Here is a 20,796-nt window from a genome sequence, read left to right as displayed (position 1 = left end):
GTCTTAGAGCGAGTCATTAATTTCAGATGCAGAGGGAACCTCTGGAGCGCTGAAAATCTGCTGGTTCACAACTGCCTATATTTTTTTAATGGATGTAAATGTATATATCTATATATATTTATATCAGAAGATGCCAGCAACTTTTTGCTATGGTATTTGTGTCTGCAGGCAGCACTTCTCTCTAGCTGAAGATACTAGTGGGTGTTTAATTATGATGGACCAGGAGTTTTGTGAGCTTCACAGTGTCAGGGGTGAGGTGCAGAGCTTTTGGCAGACATTGGGAGCTCTGCAAAGCAAAGTGGTCATCTAGGAATAACAGAGATAAAGTGGACACAGAGAAAGAGGAGATGATTCTGCATGGCATGGTCTGAAACCTCAGGTGTAGTCAGGATTGTGGAGGGCACAAGTTGGGGACCAGGCACAGAGCCAGGAGAATGGAATTATATTTCCAGGCCATCCATGCTCAGTGCTGGACAAATAAACACATTGAGATAGCTGAGTTGTCTGGGTGAGTGTGGAATTTTTTTAGCTGCTTTTCAGAAAGTGTTCTGAGAGTTTCCTGAGAAAGGATTGCAGGAGGTGGCAGAGCATGAAGGGGTAACCTGGCTATGTCTGGCTAGGTTTTTATTTTTTTGTGGATTTTTTTTGTTTTTGTTTTTGTTTTTGTGTTGTTTTTTTTTTACATTGAGGGCAAAGTGCATTTCTTTTGAGGACGATAGGTTCAGAATTGTTAAAAATTCAGGTGTCAAAAGTCCAAATCGTAAGCGAGGTAGAGCTGATAAAATGGCAGCACCGCGGGAGCTGAGGTTGTGCCAACATCCAACCCTGGCACCTCTGTTTTTCACAGCACCAATTTTTGAGCAATTTTGAGGTGGGTGTTCACACTCCAGGCTAAGAAACCTGTTCGTACCTTTATTCCAGAAAAAACATTATCTGTGCACCTCAGCTTGTGGGGAAGAACGGAGGCACCCAAAGCTTTCGCTGAGGCAGGAGCGGCCTGCAAATATTTCACCCTCTTTCCCCTTATCCAAAAAAATGTTTGGCAAAGTTTATTATTTCTGAACAAACTGAAATAGCCTTTCCTAAAGGAAACCTCTGTGTCCATACAGAGGGGTGGCACAGCTTTCAGCCCTGCTGCTCTAAATGCTGCAAGTTTGTGCGCAGACAAGGCCCAGGAGAGTTATGGTGGAGCTATTAGGAGGGGAAGTGATTTTTTCTTAGACTGATTAAAATTCTTTGGGCTTTCTGTTTGTTTGTTTTTAAACACCTATTTAGCTTTTAATTAACATTTAAGAGAAGGGAAGCTGGTTAAATATTCAATACCTCCTCCCTTTCAATTAAGGTAGAACAGTACACAACGCGTGATGAGGCCTCTGGGAAGTATGGAAAAATGGAGAAGAGCAGGCTCTTGATTATCATTTTCAGGGGGACAGGAGAGGTGAAACCCATCTGATTATTACTGCTGTTAACAATAATAATGTTGAGATTATTTTTTTTTTAACACCAGAAAGCAATTTAGAAACGCAATTATTCTTTAAAACCATCTATCCTGTCTTTGGCCTTTAAATACTTTCATTTACCCACTCCCATTCTTTACTTTTTTTTCAGGTGGAGGATTTTCTAATAGGCCTTTTCAGTAGGTCAGTAGGGAGGCTTCAGATGCTGGGGAAATTATTCTTTATGCTACATGCTCTTATTTTCATTTTGATGCAGTTCCTTCTGTCCCAGCGAGTCGGCATCCCCAAACCATACAGCCCTGGGAGCTAAACCCAGCAAGTGAGAAAAAGCTGTATCTCCACCATACCCTAATCTCTCCCCCTTTCCCTTCCTTCTCCTTGAAAAATCCAGTTACCTTATGTCTGTGAGCCTCTCGTCCCTCAAAATTGTGCATAAGACACACAGAAAAGGGAGCCTCAATGGAAGAAATGGATTTGGAATAGGCTAGTATTTGTAATTCAAAAAATTCACCCTTCCTTAAGTTAAATTCCTCCCTTTTGATTTAGTGCACCCTAATTTATCTGACAAAATATTTTGTTTTGCTGGCCATCTAGTTTAAAAAAGAATTATGCTAGCTAAAAAAAAAAAAAAAAAAACAAAACCAACCCAACAAACCCATTTGGATTGAGGAAATTCCTCAAACCACTGCCCAAAAGATGATATATTTTTAAGCCCACTGTATCTTCTACTGCAGTGAGACAACTTACCTGCAGAAAATACTTTGTTTTCACCAAGTATCCCACAAAAATTAATTTTAAAAAAATCACCATGTTACATAAACAAGTTTTTTAAATGGAATTGCTGGCCCCAGATACCTGTTGTGTAAATGTATTTGCCTGAATGAGTGGTTGCATTTCAGCTTTTTTTTAAGGAATGAAGAGAGAGAAGATGCTAAAATGCAGAGCTATTGGATGGATTTCATATGCTGTAACTTCAAGGTTTACGGGATATAGGATTGCATCGATTTTTAAAAACAGAAACAAATGTTTTGCAAAAAGATTTCTGACTGTATCTATTACAAGACTTTCAACTTTAAAATTAGCCTATTGTGATGACAAATAATTTTTAAAGCAGCTGTTATATGTTGTTTGAAAACCTATTCAGTGCTATGGATTTTTATTTTTAAAAAAGCAAAACCAAACAAAACATCAAAAGCCAAAATATTTTCTTCATGATCAACTACATGAATACATGAATAAATTTATATATATATCTCTTGTGATTACTTATCAGTTGAATTAATGATGTGTATTTACTGACTGGACTAAAACAAGAATTAATCCAATTAGTTCAATAATTGGTTATTTAACAAATATTTTCTTAATTATTGAGAATCCATTTCTACTTCAGCTGTAAATAACAGAAAATCTCCCATCAATTTCAGCTAAAATGGTATTTCATTATTTTTTTTAAAAATCATAGCTTTTATAGAAGCAATTAATAGAAGTCACAGGAAAAAAAATTTGCAGTTGCAGAGGATAATGAAAGGAAAATCTTTTGTCAGAAGTTTCAGTTTTTAAGTTGAACTGCCTTTCAGATTAACTTCACAACTTGTGATTTTTTTTTTTTTTTTAATTTAATTCAATTTTTAGACCAAAAAAAAGGCTGAAGAAAGTAGCATGCATGTATCTGGAAATAGCCAAATTCTGTTCCATAGAAAATTCTATACTATAATATGATTAGAAGTTGATGTGAGCACCCTAAGACAGGAGTCCCTCAACTGGCTGACCCCAGAGCTGTATCCTTTAGATGCAAATACCACTAATGTCAATTTTATCTCAGCTGGATATAAATTATATCCAGTTCCAGCACACCCATGCCATGGAGCTCTGGAAGATGATAAAGGTGAAGAGCTGATGAAGGCAAGAAGGGATTTTTCCTGTGGATTTTGGAACAGGGTCCTGCCCAGATGGAGAGCATGGGCTTCCCGTTGAGAGAAGATATGAGACTGTAGAGGAATATCTTTCCTTTTCTCTGCTGCTCCAAATTATTTTCTGATTAGAGTATCTTCAAGAGGGGTTAGAGGGAAAGGGGGAATCAGCTCAGCAAGAAGAGTATCTAGGAGACATCAGCTCTTGTATGCAAAAGGCCATGATGTGGGCAGATCACTGAACTAGAGAAAAAAACAATTCACAAATATTAGTGCCATGCACCCAGAAATTTGTAAATGAAGTTTGATTTTACTCTTTATATTTTGCTCTTTTTTTTCCTCTCCAGATCCTCTGAAGCGGATGCATAGTAAGGACAACACTGACAAAAGGCACGACCAGTAAATCAGTAACTTTTTTTCCTTTCTCTTTTTTAAGGAGAACACACACAAGAAACCAATTCACCTCATTCTCTGAAGAAGGATGTGGAAAATATGGGGAAAGGTAAAATAAATAAGGGCCTCTTACATTATAAAACTGCTCTTTGTTTTAATAGAATATGAGGATAATAGGGGGCACTTTTGTTCTGCACCATATTTTAAGCTTGTCAAGTAACATATGAATAATATATGGACCTTTGGGTGGATATAATTGAGATTAATGCATATATATCAATCAATACATGACACTGTAATATAATACTTTAAAATAATATATTACATTGATTTATATTCATGGCTTTCTGCACAAAATCTATGGTGGGTCTATGCAGTACTTTTTTTTTTTTTTTTAATAAGTGCTAAAATATTTTGTCTTAGAGTAATGAATTGCTCTGCAACTGTTCTTTCAAGAATTATTTATACAGATTATCAAAACCACTTTTTCTCTTTGTTAGAGGAACTCCAGAAGGTTCTGTTTGAGCAGATTGACCTACGGAGAAGGCTGGAACAGGAATTCCAGGTGTTGAAAGGAAACGCGTCTTTCCCAGTCTTCAGTAAGACACAAAATCTGTGGTTTTGGTGTCCTGTGTGTGTGTGGTTGGTTGTTGCCAGGCTGATAAAATGAGAGAGATTCTCAGTTTTGCTGCCATGATCTTATGCTTAGTTCTACTAAGGCAGGGCTTGGAGCAAGTTGGGAGAGTGGGAAGTGACCCTGGGGTTGGAATTAGACAATTTTTAAAGTCCCTTCCAACCCAAACCATTCAGTGATTCAACGCTGACACTTCAGCTGAGGCTTTGCAGCTGCCCAAGCATGTCTTTTGTAGGGCAAATACAAAGCTGGGAGTTTGTTTTGGTGTACATTCTACTAGTTTTTAATAGTTTTGAATAGTTTTGATAGCATTGAATACAGTGACAGAAATGCACCTGGGCCCTCGTGAGGTATGGTGAGGTTGGTGTCTCAGCCAACACCTCAAACAACAACAGGGGCTTTTGGAGACAAGATACTTAACTTACTTAAAGATACCCTAATTTTCGGGAAGTTCCAGCTAATGCTGGAGAACTAATCTGGACTTTTTTAAGGAGTAGAAATTCCTGTTTGGGTTTTTCCCAATATTGGATATTTGGCTGCTGAGAGGGGTGCTGCTGCCCAGGATGACAGAAATGTGTAGGGCACGTCTCAAATAAAACAAAATGGGCACTTATCAGTATTTTTGTGAAGCTGCCAGAAGGTTGGGCTGATTGCACAGGGATGTGGGAAAAGACCCCTTGGCTGGGATCCCTCAAATGCCACTGGATCAACAACAGAAAGATTCTTCCAGGAGAAATCCCGCTTAGATCAGGAAGGTCCCACCAGAAAAGGTGGGAACACTGACAGCATTTTTCTATTGTTCTAACAAAATATGCTTGTCCTCTTTCTGTAGCATCAGATAGGTAAGTTCAGGGAAACAAGGAAGTGTGAGGACTGGGAACAACTCCATCTTTAGCCTGAATATTGAAGTATGTAGACTACTCCATAAATAAAGAAGAGTCACTCGACATGATACAGATATTAATGAAAGGAGCATAACCTCATCCTTAAGAATAAATTCAGTCATTACTTGGGTTTGGGAGTGAGGTAATTTTCAAATAATTTGTGGAGATCAAAACGCTGCTGTGTGGTATTGGCAAAATGGCATCTTGGACTTTTGCCATTCAAGTCTCTTATTTATCCTTTTGTTCTTCTACAGTAAAATTAATGCTCTGTCTTTGCCATGTAAATAAACACTGCAATTAAACCACATGAAATACAATTCAAATAAAAGAAAAGAACAAGTACGGCCGACCAAGGAAGTGGTGACTGCTGTATGCTGACTTGAAAAATATGTGGTTTCAATATACCACAAAGTAGTGGTCAATTTTCTTCAGGATTAAAATAGAAAACAGATAATGTGCTATAAACCATACCTACAAGTGACCGTAAAGCCTATTTACAGATTTAGATTTACCAAAAAAACCCACCCCTCCTCCACATGCAGTAAAACAAGAAAAAAGGGTCTTTGTAAAGCAAATTAGTGTAAATCCATGTTAAGGGTGTGTTTTTTCCTCGAGTGCAGTGTGTGTTCTAGCACAAGAGAGGGAGGCTGCTCTAGGCTCTTTCTGCTGGACAGGGCTGTTGCTTCAGGTCAGATATTAGAATGTATTGGTGTATTGGGCAGGGAGGATCCAGGGAGAGAAATCTTTGGAGAGCCTTCTAAAGGAAAGTTGAGGTAAAATTTAAGTTGTATTGAAAAGTCATCCCTGTTTCAGCTGGGAGGCAACATGTGGAAGGCAATACTATCTCTCTGGAAAAAGCTTCTGTCAGGTTACCTGCAGTTACCTCTAGAGTCACCTGTTTTGGGTCCTCCACTTGGAACTGAGCACTTTCGGGGTGTTACACCTTCATAGCATCAAGAGGATACTCACAACAGGGCTGTGCATTAAATGGTGTTTGGTGTCAGAGCTCTCCTCTCATTTAAGTCACTGTTAAATGAGAACTGAGCTTATTTGCAAGCTCTCTTAGCAGTGCATGCTGCAGTCTTCTCTGAGCCTTCTTGTACCTGCTTGAAACATGGGCTGGGATAATTTATAAAGCAGCAAGACCTTGTCTTCTGCTGTATTTTTCACATTGCTGTTGTGCTTGAAAGCTGCAGGTGAAATTTTCCTTTGCCTTTCAGATCTCTCAATGCAGAGATCACTCGAACAAAATAATAATAGTAAAAAAAAAAAAAAGGATCAGATCACATGAAAAAAGTCAAAGAATTCGCTGTCCTGATAAAAATACAAGTATCTCTGTATGGTGGCAGTGTGTTCTCCTGGAGTCCTGCTCTGGTTTGTGCCCTCTGTGTTGGCTGCTCCCTGTTCTGTCCGTCTGCATTTTAAACAATGTGGCAATAAAATGGAGGAGACACAGTCTGGGTACTTAAAGTATTTAATTTTGTGTTAAGAAAGCTATTTAAATATTCATATCTTTTCTCCTGGGTACTGCTTATGGCTTTGTCTGTGAGCTTTTGGATTCGGATAAATGCTGCTGGAAAAAAAAATGCTGTCCCTACCATTAACACCCCATTTCCACTGTGAGCTTGAACATTTGCTGTGCAGGGCTGAGCAAAATCCCTGAGCTGCTTGTTTGAAGAGGTGATGAGCCCATGAAGAGGCAGCTGGGAGGAAAGCATTGAGGAAGAAAAAGGAAAATTTCTCCTCAAAGCCTACTCAGAGTGGAGCTGGAGGACCTCAGTTATAACCATCAGCCTTTAGTGACCAGGACAGGAAGCAGTTACCTTTCCATACTGCATGGTTTTTGGGGGTCTAGGAAAAGAAAATTGTAAATCTGCTTTATTTTTGTTGGCTTATTTTTATGACCTAGTCAGAGGAGAGGAATGGACTTAAAAGTTCTGCGTGAATTTACTTGAAATCTGAACAACTTCATTGAGATAATGTCACTATGTTGTTTTCAATGAGGTTGTTCTGGATTCTTGAGGGTTCAGCTCGACAAAATTTCTCACACTTTCCCTGTTTCATTGCTCTTTTCCTTCCTCCTTTTCTTTTAAACAACTTTAGCTCATCATTCAGAGAGGAAAAAGTTATTTTCTGAGAGAGAGACAGAGCTCTGTCCCCTTGTTCTTTCTTCCAGGACAGGCTTGTTACTTGAATCAAAATGATGGTGGTTGGGATGGATTTTCTTTCCTCTTCCATTTAAAAGCCCATCCTTGCACCCTGACCTCCATCAGGCAGCTCTTCGAGTTATTTGGTTCTTGTCAATAGTTTTCTTTATATTTCTCTTTTTCACACCCACCAACAGGAATATTATGGAACACAGAGCACCCGTTAAACCTCAAAACAAATTAAATTTTGTCTGAAGTGGTTATTTAGGAGGAAAATCAGGGAAGGAGGATCTACTGGAGCAGGAAAGCTGACCTGTGCTGTAACCCAGCTGCCCAGGATCTCTCTTTCAAAGACTTTTTTGCTTCCAAATTCCACGTCACTCCTTATGGAGCTTCAGTTTTGTTCAAAGCCGTCAGCACAATGCTACAAGCCACAAATCAAACCCTGCATCCTTGAACACTTTCTCCTCTCACATGTTGGACATCGCTGTAGATGTCAACAGATTTATGCCAAAGCAAAGAAGAGAGGTTTTTGCTCTTCTCTTCAGGGCTTGCAAAAGTTTGACTAATGACTGCAGAACCTTGCCCATGCAGGAAAATACCTGGGAATAAATGCTAGCAACACAAACTTAGCATCCTACATTTTCTGACAGGGGAAGTAGTGGAATTCAATTTTTCCACATTTTCTTCTGTTGTCAGTGGTGTCTTGTATTAGATACGTATTTGTTACACATATGTTTTAATTGGGTGAATGACTTTTATAATGATTTGTTTTTCCTTAGCAGTGACCAGGTTTGATTTAGCTTGATTTATGTCAATTCTGCCACGTGGTCTCTCTTTTAATTGTTGCACCTACACTTTTTTCCCCTCTCCTTCAGACAATTTTCAAGATCAGATGAAGCGGGAACTGGCGTACAGAGAAGAAATGGTGCAGCAGCTACAAATCGTAAGTTTACTTTCTCTGATTAAAAAAAAAAAAAAGTCTTGATCTGCTGCTTTGCTTTGTTTTTTAAGTGCACACCTCAAATTTTTCCTTTGTGAGCCGTGCAGATGCACATTTACTGAGCTCCTACTGCCTGACATTTAGCAAGAGGTAAACACGCAGTTCTCAGCTGGTTTGGAGCCTAATTACCTGGAGATTTACTTTCATACAGTAACCAGATGGGTCTTCATGTTTCAACGAAACAAAATGTGTTGACTCAACACGGAGAGGTGCTTCTGCAGAGAGGAGCAGGGGAGGAGTGAATCAGTAAACCTTAAGCAGCTGAATGTTTCTACCTCGTGTGAGTTGCCAAGAGGTGCATTTCAGCCCTCAGTAGGGAATCTGCTCAATCCCTGCTTCTCACCAGAAAATAAACCTTAGGATGTGTCTTTTTCTCATTTCAGACACTAGAAGAAGTGCTTAACTCAGCAGTAAAGGATCAAGTTGCCAAAACACAGTTCAGTGCAGGCACACATTACTGTTGGGTCTCTTGCTTGTTATTTTAAAACCAAGAGGGATTTTGCCTGTGTGCTAGTGCAGCTCTAGATCATCACATTCAACTGTGTTGTTTTGAAAAGCTGACATTCTTAAACCAGTGCAAGCAAAGGGGCTGGATCATGGGAAGCTGTTCCACACCCAAATAGTGCTTAGTATGGTTTCAAGAGCAGGGCATGGTGAGGCTGTCAGCTAGTGCTTGCTTTGCTGGTGCTTTCTCTGTGATCACTCTGACATTGCTCAACAGGCTCTTGTTTTTGAGGCAAGTTTGGCCAATATCCCCTCTTCCCTGAATCAGCCCCGTGCTCCCCCACTGAAATTTTCCTTCTGCTTGTCACGGGACCCTGGTGCAGAGAAGGCATTGGCCAGGCTCCTGGTGTACTGTCATTTTCTAATTGATAGGTTAGGACATAAAAGTAAAGCTGAAGGCCAGGATTGTCAGACTTTTGCTCTGATGTTTAGAGGCATTTAGGGCTGGCCTTATTTTTAGAGCTGCCGAACATCCACGTGCCCCGTTCCTGCTGACTTCAGAGATTTCAAGGAGAGATGGAGGGTGTTTGAAACAGGTTGTTTGTGGAGGAAATTCAAGTTCAGAACATCTCTGGGTGTTTTATTACAGCTGGTCTCCACTCTTGTTACTGTGTCCCTCTTTGTGCCCCAATGCCGGGAAGATTTGAATTTTGTTGTCACAGAAAATTCTAATTAGGATGCCATCCTGAAAAGTACTTCCCCTGCTGCTTTGGACTTGAGGCAGGTGACCAGTTGGATTTCCTGCTAAGCAAAAAGTTTATGAGCCCCCCCCCAGTCTTTTATCTCTTTTGTCAGCTGAACTTGGAGCTAACTCTGCCTCACAGGGAGGGAATGGATCTCTTCTGCCATTCACCAGTCATGAAATTGTTTCTGGAGCTGGATATCCCAGACTTCCAACAAGCCAGCTGTAATAGTTTTCTGGATTTTATTGGGCAGGAAAAGAAATATGATCAAGTAATTCATACCCTTTTCACTTACTGACTGATGTGTGCTATGGACAGGCTAAGAGTCATTTAATCATTAAACAGAGCTGCTTGAATGTACTTAAAGAGAAGAGTTTCAACATTTAATGTGCTGCACCAACAACTCAGGACTTCTTCACTCACTACAGATGCCTGAGTTTAATTATTGCTAATAGAGATGTTGTCAGATCCCCAGTAAGTCTTCATGTTCATATTTGTGGGTCAGGTTGTGATCAGTGACACTGATAAAAAGATATTTGTCTGAAAAACTGAGAGACTGCTGCAAATAAGGAGTGTGTTTGCACAAGATGGGTGCAGAAATCTTCAGAGATGTCTTGGCTGATAACTGAAATAGAGTCAGCACTTTGGAGGTGATAATCCCAGCAGTTGCTTCAATTCATTCATGGGGATATATCTTGTATGTTTATATCTAGAATTAAGATTAATGAACTGAATGTGGTAATGATAGAACTACTTCGGCCTTCCAGGGTTATTGCATGGATGAATTGGTGCAGAATAAACAAAAAGCATGGCTGTTTTTGATTTTTTGTTTAATTGCTGTTGTTGTCATGCTTTTAACTGGGGCAGTTAGGCTTTTTTTTTTTTTTTGTATCTGAGATGCTGCACTACTACTTTAACAGGGCTTTAACCTATTTTTCTTGTTACAAAGAGAAAAGCAGAAGCATTTCATTAATACTGAAATCACATAGGTGTATGCCTTTGTAATACTAAAACTCAAAATTTGCTGATGTAACTAGCCACAGGACTTGGCTTAATTACTTTTAAAAAATATTATATACACAATATAGATGCTTGGAGTCAGCGGGTTTTTGTTCTTCTCACTGCTGAAGATATACAACTTAAATTAGTCCTTCTTGAATATCCCTTAGAAGATTTAAGAGCCATGTGGATGTGGCACTTGGGGGCATGGGTTAGTGTGGGCTGGGCAGTGAGGGGGAAACAATTGGATTTTAATGTCTTGGAGGGCTTTTCCAACCTAAATGTTTTTGTTATTCCCTGATCCACTGTAACTGTGGGTACCAGAGGCAGGCTTTGCCAGAACGATCGTTTCACCCACCCTGGACTGAGCAATCAGACTTTAAAATAAATTGATCCGAATTGTTTCGCAAATGTCTGGGATACAAGCTGAAAGTAACCACCAAAAAAAAAAAAAAAATCAAATATTACTGCGTTTGAAAACTTTCCAGCGCCAACATCCGCTGCAGTCTGACATGAAGCCTGTGCCCTGTGCGCGAGCGGTGGCGAGCACTGGCCATGACCCTTTTTGTCCCGTTTTTTAGTTTTTTGGGGAGATTGTTCCCGGTTTTGGGAGCGGTCCGCCTCAGCGCGGCCCGCGGGTGCCCTCTGCCGGCCGCCCGCCGCCACTGCAGCGGCCGCGGGTCGGGGACCCCGCGTTCAAAGCCGAGCTTAAAGCTGGGCTCAAACATTGCTGCTGCCGCTCTGCCCGCGCCGGAATTCAAAAATAATAATGTTTTATGGCTGCCTGAAAGCCAGGTGTAAGGCTCAGGCCACAGGGAAAACGGGGTGTGTCTTGTTCTGTTACATCTTCGCTGGTGGGTGGTGGGTTTTTTGCAGGCAGCCTGGCTCAGTGGGTTGCTGGAGCAGCAGGATGTTGTGTGGCCTTGAGTTTTGATGAGAATCGCAGAATGAGTAAGGCTGCAAGTGGCCACTGGAGGTCATCTAGTCCAACCTCCCTGCTGGAGCACAATCCCCCAGAGCATATTGCTCAGAATAGTTTTCCAGGCAGGTTTTGAACACCTCCTGTTAGGAAGGCTCCACAGCCTCTCCATGCAGACTGTTCCAGTAAGGAATTTCTTCCTGATGTCCAGGTGGAAATTTCTGTGTTTCAGTTTTCAGAGTTTTCAGAGTTTCTGAAGCAGCTACCAGGAAGTTGTGCAATCTGTTTGTGCCAGGTTCTTGGCTGAGTGCTAAGAAACAACCAATCATTATATTTAACAAGAAAATGGATCTTAGACCCCTGAATGCATTTTTCTCTTCTTCCTCTTGCAAAGTGCTGTCTCCCAAACTGGCTGAGTACAGGGCATGTACGTGGAGATCATATATAAAATATGGATTTTACATGTGGTTACTGTTGTGGCAGGGTTTTAAACTGGATATTAGGAAAAAAATTATTTACAGCCAAGCACCGAGGTCAGCTGCTCAGGGCAAAAGTGGAGTCCCAATCCCTGGAGGGGTTTGAAGGCTGTGTGGATGTGACACTTGGGGACATGGGTTAGTCGTGAGCTGGGCACTTGGTGGCAGGGGTTAGTGCTGGAGGAATGCTTGGACTCAATGATCTTAGATATCTTTTTGAACCTAAAAGATTCTGAGGATCATCTGGCTTTTGCTACCCATTTGTTACCCTTTTGTTACCCTTTTGTTACCCTTTTGTGACCCTTTATGAGTCATACAGAAAGGGTCAATGAGGAGGAACTGCTGCCCAGCAGGATGGGGAAAATTCTGACATGATACACATGGTACAGCCTTAGAGGAGCTCACCTGCCTTTAGAGTTTTTATTTCTGTCCAGTGAGACCCAAACTAATGTTCTGGGACCACCCAGCACCATAAGCAAGTATCAAGTCACCTCCTGGCTGAGACTCTGCATCTGTCTGATATTGCCTTCTAAGCAACTGTGTTAGTGGAACAAATTTTAAAACCATGAGCTTTCTTTCTAGCTGCCTGGTGAGAGAAAAAGATCAGAAGCAGCAGTGCCAGTATGATGATTTTAATCCTTTAATGTTTTCATGAATCCCTCTCAAACATGGCCATGGGGAAGTAGAACACCAAGCAGGAAATTTAAGCCTCCTGCAAACTGAGGAGCTTTCCTTGATTTTCTCTCAGAGGTGCCTTACAAGTAGTTTATGGGTTCTCAGGAAGTGTTGACCTCAGTCAGGAAAAGCTCAGGTGGTGTTCATCACCCACTGTGGTTCAGATCATTGGGTGAGGATCAATCCCACTAATTTTACATTGGGGTAAAAGGTGACGGGTTTTTGAGGTGTGTTAGAAATGTGAAACACTCAGGCAGGCCTTTGTCTTTCCAGATTAGGTGGAAAATTATGGTTTGGTTTTGTCTGGGATATTTTAATTAGGTTATGCTCCTGTGAACTGACTTCCACCTTACCAGCCTCACTTTGGGCTGATAATGTTTGGAGCTCAGAACTGGATCCATCTGGAGCTCTGTGTTTTTTTATGACTTTCTGCTCTCAGTGCTCCTTTAAATCAACTCTATTCTTCAGAGCCAGGCAATAAAATAAATCAGGAACTATCTCTCTGCAAAACTGATTTCCATCTCTGCATCATCTTTCACCCTGATCCTTAAAGATTGACAAGAAATGTTTAAAAGAAGGGAAAAAAAATTTAGCATGTGGTTAAGGTTGGTAAATCTTCAGAGGCATGGGAGTCTTTTCCTCTGGGTCGCTCTGTAATTCAGAAGAGCACCAGTAGTTCTAATTCCTACTTTACACTATTTATGGAAAGCTGGTGTTTTTGTACAACTAACATATTCATTATCCAAACAAGAAGCACCCACATTTCTGTGTGTGGAGATCTCGGTCTCCCTGTGCCTGTCCCTGTTCCCAGAAACAGGGAATGGGAAATAGCAGTGCTTCAGTGCTATTTGTAATTTCTGTGCTCAGCCTGAAGTGGTGCAGCTCAGAGGACTGACCTTGGTGAGAATGCAAACAGCTGTTCCACAGAATGGCTCTCGGATTTCTTGAGTGGCATCTTGTGCTGAAGTGCCTGCTCACAGGCACACACATAATGACAGGTAAAAGGACATTTCTGGAACTCTGTGTCCTATGTCCTCAAAAGGCTCATCCTTGATTGTGTACAAGAAACTGAGCTGTTTTCACCAGAATTTTATTTCCTGCTGTTGGTTGTTTTTTTTTTTTTTTCTCTTTTTTCTACTTTTTTCCTCCAAGGTGAGCAGAACTTATATTGTGACAGCACATGTGGATATGCCTTGGGTTGATAGGATGGAGCTGTGCCTCTTTCTCCAGTAAATTAGAATGTTAAAGAAAAGGATGCCTTGTAGAAATTTTAGCAGGAAGCTTCCTTTCCTTTAGAATCTGCAGAAATTCTGATAAAAAATGGGTTTGGATGTACAGGGAGCCACAAACTAGCCTCAGCTACTTCATGAGGGCAAAATATTTTTTTAGGTAACAGAAGGCAGGTATGCCTCACCAGAGATCAGATGCAGAGGTGAAGCCTCTGGAAGAGGATGGTGTGCTGAAGCTTCTTTGATATCTCAGTGTGTATAACAGGGATCAGGCAGGAACTTCAGAATTGACTCCTCAGTCCTATCCACTGTCTGTGCTTTGGTTTGAGTCGTGGAGCAGACTCTGGGCTTGCTGACTGAGTTCCTTCCAGGTGGAATAAATGGGGATATGTTGCAGGAATGCACACAGAACTGTGCTCCAGTTCCTTGTGGGTACCAGCACCAGACTGGAGTCAGCCTGTAGGAAAAAGACTCAGTGCCCATATTGCATTTTTCTCTTCAGAAAAATGTTTTCTCTTCAGATCTGCTCTCACTGTATTTCCTACTAATGTGGAACTTGGTCATAAGAAACTGGGTTTTTTGCTGCTAAAACCAAACTGCCTGCACTTTTGTTACTTCTGTACTCCCTTTGAAAAGGGCCACCCTTTGCATCTGCATACCCATTTGAGTCACTGATCCTGCCCTCATCACAGCAGCCCCCACAGATGCTCAGAGAGGGACTGTTTTGCCATGAAGAGCCCTAAATCCTATCCCACCACAGCATCAGAGTTTTTGAATGCTCTGACAATGAGAGAAGATGACATTGTAGGTGATGTAACTCATGGAGAAAGTAGTCATTTCCCTGCTGAGCACCCACCTCTCCCACTGCCATCTGTGGCCAGGAGATCAGGTAAAACAACACACATTAGAAAGACACTGGTGTGCCAAATATAGCAGAGAAGTGGATTAAGAACAGTTAATTTCTGACAGAATGTACCCCGTTGTATTATCTAGGTCAGTACAGCTTGGGAGATGTCCTACATAATTTGTGGCCATGCAAACCCAAGTTGGCCTTCGTGAGTGGGAGAGAGGCAGGATTCAGCTGGTGAGGATGGTCCCAGCTGGAATGTGCTGATTTTTTCGTGCAGCTTGTTTGTGGCTCCCTTTTGCATCCAAACCATGGCCACAGGTGATCAGGGAAGCAGATTCTCTGCACCCCTCTCTCTGCTGCAGCTTGGGAGGGAGCTCTGCAGCCTTTGCAAGCACCATGTCCTGAAGGCAGCTGTGAGTGGGGACAAGGTGGAGGGGCCAGCTCTGGTTTTTTGGGTGGGGAGTCTGGCCACAAGCTTCCTGGTACCTATTACTGTCTACCAAGGGAAGGGATTATAAGAGTAGTCAGATGAAACACCTGGAATCTTGATCTTTTCTGGTCATCAGTGGTTTGTGCACACACATTTCCTCCTTTCCAGGGCTGTGCAGGGGGGAAGCAGAGCCACTGTGAAAGGCTTCTGCTTTCATTCAGCCACAGACACTGCTCCATCCTGGTGGTGCTGCTTTCAGTCAGATTGACATCCTTTCCCAAGAAATGACAGGGTTGGCTCTCAGGCTTCAAAAGCCCCTCTCTTTTCTATCATCCTGATCCTTACCCCCTCTTTTCCTTATTAAGATAGGCAGGGATGGATAAGGCTCTCAATGTCTTTGCACACATGATGCCTTTTACAGTTCACATAAATATCCTCTGTGGGCATCATGTATTTAAAAGCAAAACAGGGATGAACAGGAACATGTGGGGTCAGTGGGTGTGGATGCAAATTCACTGTGTCTAGATGTGTGGGGCAGGTTGCTTGAACTCTGCATTTGCCCATCTGTTTCTTCTGCTATTTGTGCAGGTAAGGGCCTTGATTCTGACTTCAGCTGACATCATTGTCAGCCTGCAGTAACATATTTGGCATTTTTTGTGAGCATATTCTGGAATGCCTGGCAGCAGAAGCAGGTCAGCTTAGCATGCAACAGCACCTAGGAGTACAGAGACACAGAATTTTTTGATCTCCCAGACTGAATTCCTCCAGCAGTCCCTCCAAACGTCCTCATCAAAGAATTTGTAGCCACTCAGATTCCCAACTATGGGGAAATCTCAGAGCAATTTAGTTTTGTTGCATTCTAAAGGCCCAGCACTGAAGAAGAGCAGCCCTGTAATGTATTCCCAGTTGCCAATGAGCACATCATCCCACTTTGTTACTAAATATAACTGTGTTCCCTAATATGCCCATGTTCTCTGTTTTTCTTTAATTATTTGTTCCACTTCAGTGGCTTCTCTTCAGATTGGTGCAGGTTAGAGATAACTATTATGAACTTCCTAATTACAGGGATATAAATACACGGAGTCTCACGCTCCCAACCTGCTGTATTTTGGCTGTGCAGGGATCAGTGTGCACTGCCTGATCTGTCACAGACAGCTGATTTTTTATGATCTCATAGGTGGCTTTACTCTTTGTTAGCCTCTGATACAAACAAAGCATAAGAATACATATTTTACACTGAATTTTAAGATTCTATCTGTTTTTTAAATTAATTTTTTTCTATTTCTGCTTCAACCTCACTGTGGTATCATAAGTTGAATCTTTGTATTTAAGGTGTTGTTTCCTACAATTCTTCCCCATTTTCAGGAAGGAAAGCAAGTCCTTTCACTTGCAGGGATTTCCAGCTTGGCTGTTCCATTAGTCAAACCTTGGCTTGAGCAGTGTCTCTGTTTCTGTGTCATTCCAGATTCCCTATGCAGCAAGCTTGATCAGGAAAGAAAAGCTCGGTGCACACCTCAGCAAAAGCTAAAGGTGAGCTTGTGAAAAAGAGATTTCATTCCACTTGACCTGGCTGCCTGTGCTCCTTTGCAGCCATTATAAGAATTATGAGGATCATTCTGTTGTTTGATGTGGCTGGTTCTGGTCTCAAAGCCCTCTCTGTGCAGGTGTTGTGCTACAGACTAAAGCTCATAAACTACATGTGGCATCAATAACAAGGGGAGGGATGTGGTGTTGAGAGCTGACCCATGGGTTCTGCAGTGACAGGACAAAGAGCAATGGCTTCAAACTGAAAGAGAGTGGCTTTAAATTAAATATTAGAAAGAAATTCTTCCCTGTGAGGATGGTGAGGCTCTGACACAGGGTGCTCAAAGGAACTGTGACTGCCCCATCCCTGCAAATGCCCAAGGCCAGATTGGACAGGGCTTGGAGCAACCTGGGATAGTGGAAGGTGTCCTGCCCATGGCAGGGGTGGATGAGGGGATGTTTAAGGTCCTTTTCAACCCAAACCATTCCATGCCTCTAACTGCCTGAGCATGTGCTTTTCCCGACACTGAAAAGTGTCATCAAGGTCAAGGTACCATCAGTGGAAGGAGGGAAACACCTTGGCATTCAGAGTGCAAAAAAATGTTCACACTCCAGGTAGGGAGGAGTTTTTCTGCCCTTAATGGAACTCGGTTTTGCTTCAGGGAAAAGCAGTACATCAGCATATTTTGGGAGTCTCAGAGAACCCCACTGACTGTGGTTCTGTAGTTCAGTGTCCTACAGGTAATTATCCTGCTGCTCACGTGCAGAGCCTTCTTAAACCAAGCACTACATTTTTCAGTACTGTGTATTAATAGGGCTCATTTAATAGAAACACCACCTCCATCATCAATGGCCTGGAAGATTCCACTTTTTGGTGCTGAAGTCAACTCTTAACATTTAAATGACATTCCTTTGTTTTTTTCCTGGCAAAACAAGAAGATTAGGGATTGGAGACAGATGCCAAAAGCTGGTACCCCTGCTACTGTGTTATGCCACAAAATTTGTCTTGTGGATTCACCTAAAAAATCCCTGAGGAGAAGTAAAGGTATTAGGAAAGAAAAAAAGAGTTCCTCATACACAGAGTGGTGCACTTCATCAGTAATTACATAAGTAATGAACAGAGGAATTCAAGAGAGTCTGGGACATCTGAGAAACACTTGATAGTAGAGATTATGGAGGTCTGCCTGAGCTGTAGAAGAAGCAGATTCTTAAAAATAAGAAATAACCAGAATTACAGAGTAATAAATAATAAAGAGTAATATAGAGTAACCAGATAACCACTATCAGTGGCCCTGAGCTCTGCCCGCTGAGATAAGGAAAGTATTCTAAGCACCGAGCTGGTTCTCTTTTGCCCTCTTGTGCACACTTTCTTACTGACTGCCAGCGTTTTCCCACCTAGTCTACGGCAATCTGAGGGTTGATTTAAAGCAAATCCAGCGGCATTAATACCCTGAATAAAACAGCACGCCTCCCCAGGTGAGGAGCAGCAGCTCCTGCCCCGAGCGCCTCGTCTGCCGCGCTCGGTGCGCAATAAAAACCTGCCTGAGGACGGCAGCACCGGAGGACAGGAACAGTTTGCTCCCATCGCCGGGTTTCCATCAGCACCCGGTCCCTGCAAGGGAGGTGCTGGCATCCCAGCGGAGAGCATTCCGCGCCCGTCTGGCGAGGGAGAAAAGGATGGATGCGCGCCGCACGCTGCTTTTGTTTCCAGCGGACGACGGGGATGTCTCTGAGCAGCCCCGGTGCTTTGGAAAGATTAGTTGATACTTAACCGATAAGCTGAACCAGCCAGGCGGAGAATTCTGTTGTTCGGAAGCAGTTTCGTGCCCTTGATGTGCCAAGGAGGAAAAATCTCCTCAGGAGGAAACGTGTTTGCACATCCCTGCCCACGCAGCGCTCCCAGGGGCTGGAGATTATTTGTTTTGCAGAGCAGCCCTTCAGTTCCTGCCCTGTGCCCCTCAGATACCCTATTTGTGCTCCTTCCCACAGCAGATCCAGCTGTGATTAGTGCCACTGCAGTCAAAGTTTGCACTCCATCTTTATTGTGAATATTTCCCTGCACAGATACTCGCTATCAAAGTCTCAGGGGATGCTGAGTGACCTGTGTGTCCCCTTTCTCAAGGGTTGTAAATTAATATCATAATTCTGTGACTGTCTTAAACTTTGGCCTAATGTTGATAACACTTTCTCCCTCTCTCTTTTTCTCCCTCTCTCTTTTTTTTTTTCTTCATTCCCAGAAGCACAGGAGCTTTTGCAGCTGTTACCTTATAAGTTATAACCCAGTCAGAAACCTGACTTGTATATAGACTGTGAAATGGAAGTGTTTGGGGATCTAAATAAAAAAAAAAATCAGGTTCCTCTGAACCTAAGGACAAGTGACCTCATAGTATCATGGACAACCATGTCAAATAGAATGTAGCAGCCATTTATTAGTAAACACAAAACAACAAAAAAAAATGCCTGTCCTTGATATTTTTTTTTTTTTGGTGGTACCAAAGTTTAAGTCTTTGTGTTTTTAGAAGGACTATTGAGCTTGATAGAAAAAAAAATGCTTTTGAATCGTGCAGATAAGCTGTGAAAGGAACTGCTGGTCCTTTCAATGCCACAGACACTGACAACATCTGCCAGTTCACCTTTTGCTTTGGAATAGTGATTGTTTTATGGAAGGAAATGAACGTCTCACCAGATGGGCCAGAACCACGTTTGGATGGACGGATGGATGGATGGATAGAGCAGCGTTAGCCATACACAGTGCTTTTTAAAAGCAGTCTGGAGATTCTCACACCCCTCTCCCTCATCCCTTTCCCTCTCTGGTACTTTGCCTGCTGTATGAATTACGATTGTACTCCTCTGGAAATATTTTACAATTTAATATTGAGTGTAATTAAGAATATAATCACTGTTATCAAAAAAAGGTATTTAACTCTGTTGTAGTTTCTTTATCATTCATGTGGATAAAAAGTCTATAATAAAAAAAAAGAGAAAAGTATGAGATAATAGTTGAGCTTCCCTGTAATTTAATGCCATGCTTAGTCCACTGAAGAAAACAACTGGGAAATTTATCCCAAATAATACCTTTTTAGAAGTATTTTAATTCACAAAGAATATGCTGAAATGTTTCATGGAGGAAATTTCTGCCTCTGGTTATTTCAGAAACGCTTATTAGAAGTAGATTTAGTACAATTTCAGGATATGCCTTGTGGATCCACAGAAATAAAGGCAGTCAGTTGATTTTGATGACTGCAGCTGCATTCCTCCAGCCTTGTCAGGCTTGCCTGAGTGAATCCATCTCCTTGTTAAAGGTCTCAGTCCCAAACTGTGGGATCTCCCACACCAGTTCAGCACCACCAGCATCTAAAAGTGGTTTTAGCCATGCCAAGCAGAGTTCTCTCAATATTCCCCTCATTCCCAGCAAATTCCTGTGAGATTGAATCATCCAGCTTTGCAGTTCCTTGGTGCAGCTGGCAGAGCTGGGAGGCAGGGGAGGAAGGGCACAGCCTGTTTTCATGCCCTGCCCTGCACAGTTTGCTCTGGTGTTAGGTGAGCTGACAAGACTCAAGGAACCAGCAGAATTATGGCTTTTGTGTGGGGAAGAAAAAAAAAAAAAAAACAAAAAGGCAGTAAAACCACCAGAAAAGCTGGGCCAGGTCAGACCAAAATTTTATCTGTACCAGTAGCACGTTCCCAGTAACAGAAGAAATCAGATACTTTGTGAAAGCACACCAGCAATTAAAGATATGTTCCCAGAATATTGTTTTAGCTACTAATGATTTACTGCTTATGGGTTTTCTGACCTAGACATGATGTCTTGCTTTTAATAACCCTCGATGGGTTTTTTCTTCCATGAATACAGCCAGTGACTTTTTAAGACCTAGGCACACTTTTAGCAGATTACAGCATCTTGTTGCAATAGCTTAAATACAGCTTGTATGGGGGAAAAAAGCCAGAAAACCAGCTTCTAATGATTTGAGTTGTCAAATTTAGCCTCATTTTATGCCCTGGGCATCTTGTACTGGATGAGACAAATTGCCTGTTGACTACTAGCCATCCCTGTCCAATTCCCCCATGTTTGACATGAT

General features: G+C 41.9%; 1 protein-coding gene across 2 annotated transcripts in view; it reads left to right on the top strand.

Moving 5' to 3' along the window:
• Nucleotides 1-19,624, top strand: part of SKOR2 (SKI family transcriptional corepressor 2) — a gene marked incomplete at its 5' end in the record, with an annotated part of 26,555 nt that extends 6,931 nt beyond the window's left edge. The window contains 5 exons of one of the 2 annotated variants that reach the window (XM_079330334.1): nucleotides 3,804-3,869; nucleotides 4,261-4,359; nucleotides 8,304-8,371; nucleotides 16,659-16,723; nucleotides 18,955-19,624. In XM_079330334.1, the coding sequence (XP_079186460.1) occupies nucleotides 3,804-3,869; nucleotides 4,261-4,359; nucleotides 8,304-8,371; nucleotides 16,659-16,721 (296 nt within the window). In that variant the 3' untranslated portion in view covers nucleotides 16,722-16,723; nucleotides 18,955-19,624. Of the gene's footprint in view, nucleotides 1-3,803; nucleotides 3,870-4,260; nucleotides 4,360-8,303; nucleotides 8,372-16,658; nucleotides 16,885-18,954 lie in introns of those variants that run through there. The other variant, XM_079330335.1, reaches the window with a different exon arrangement.
• Between the last annotated feature and the right edge of the window lie 1,172 nt (nucleotides 19,625-20,796).

This window comes from Erithacus rubecula (assembly GCF_903797595.1).
Source record: "Erithacus rubecula genome assembly, chromosome: Z".
NCBI classification, from domain to species: Eukaryota; Metazoa; Chordata; class Aves; order Passeriformes; family Muscicapidae; genus Erithacus; species Erithacus rubecula.
The sequence above is the reverse complement of the archived record's forward strand: the minus strand, read 5'-3'. Positions and strand labels throughout refer to the sequence as shown.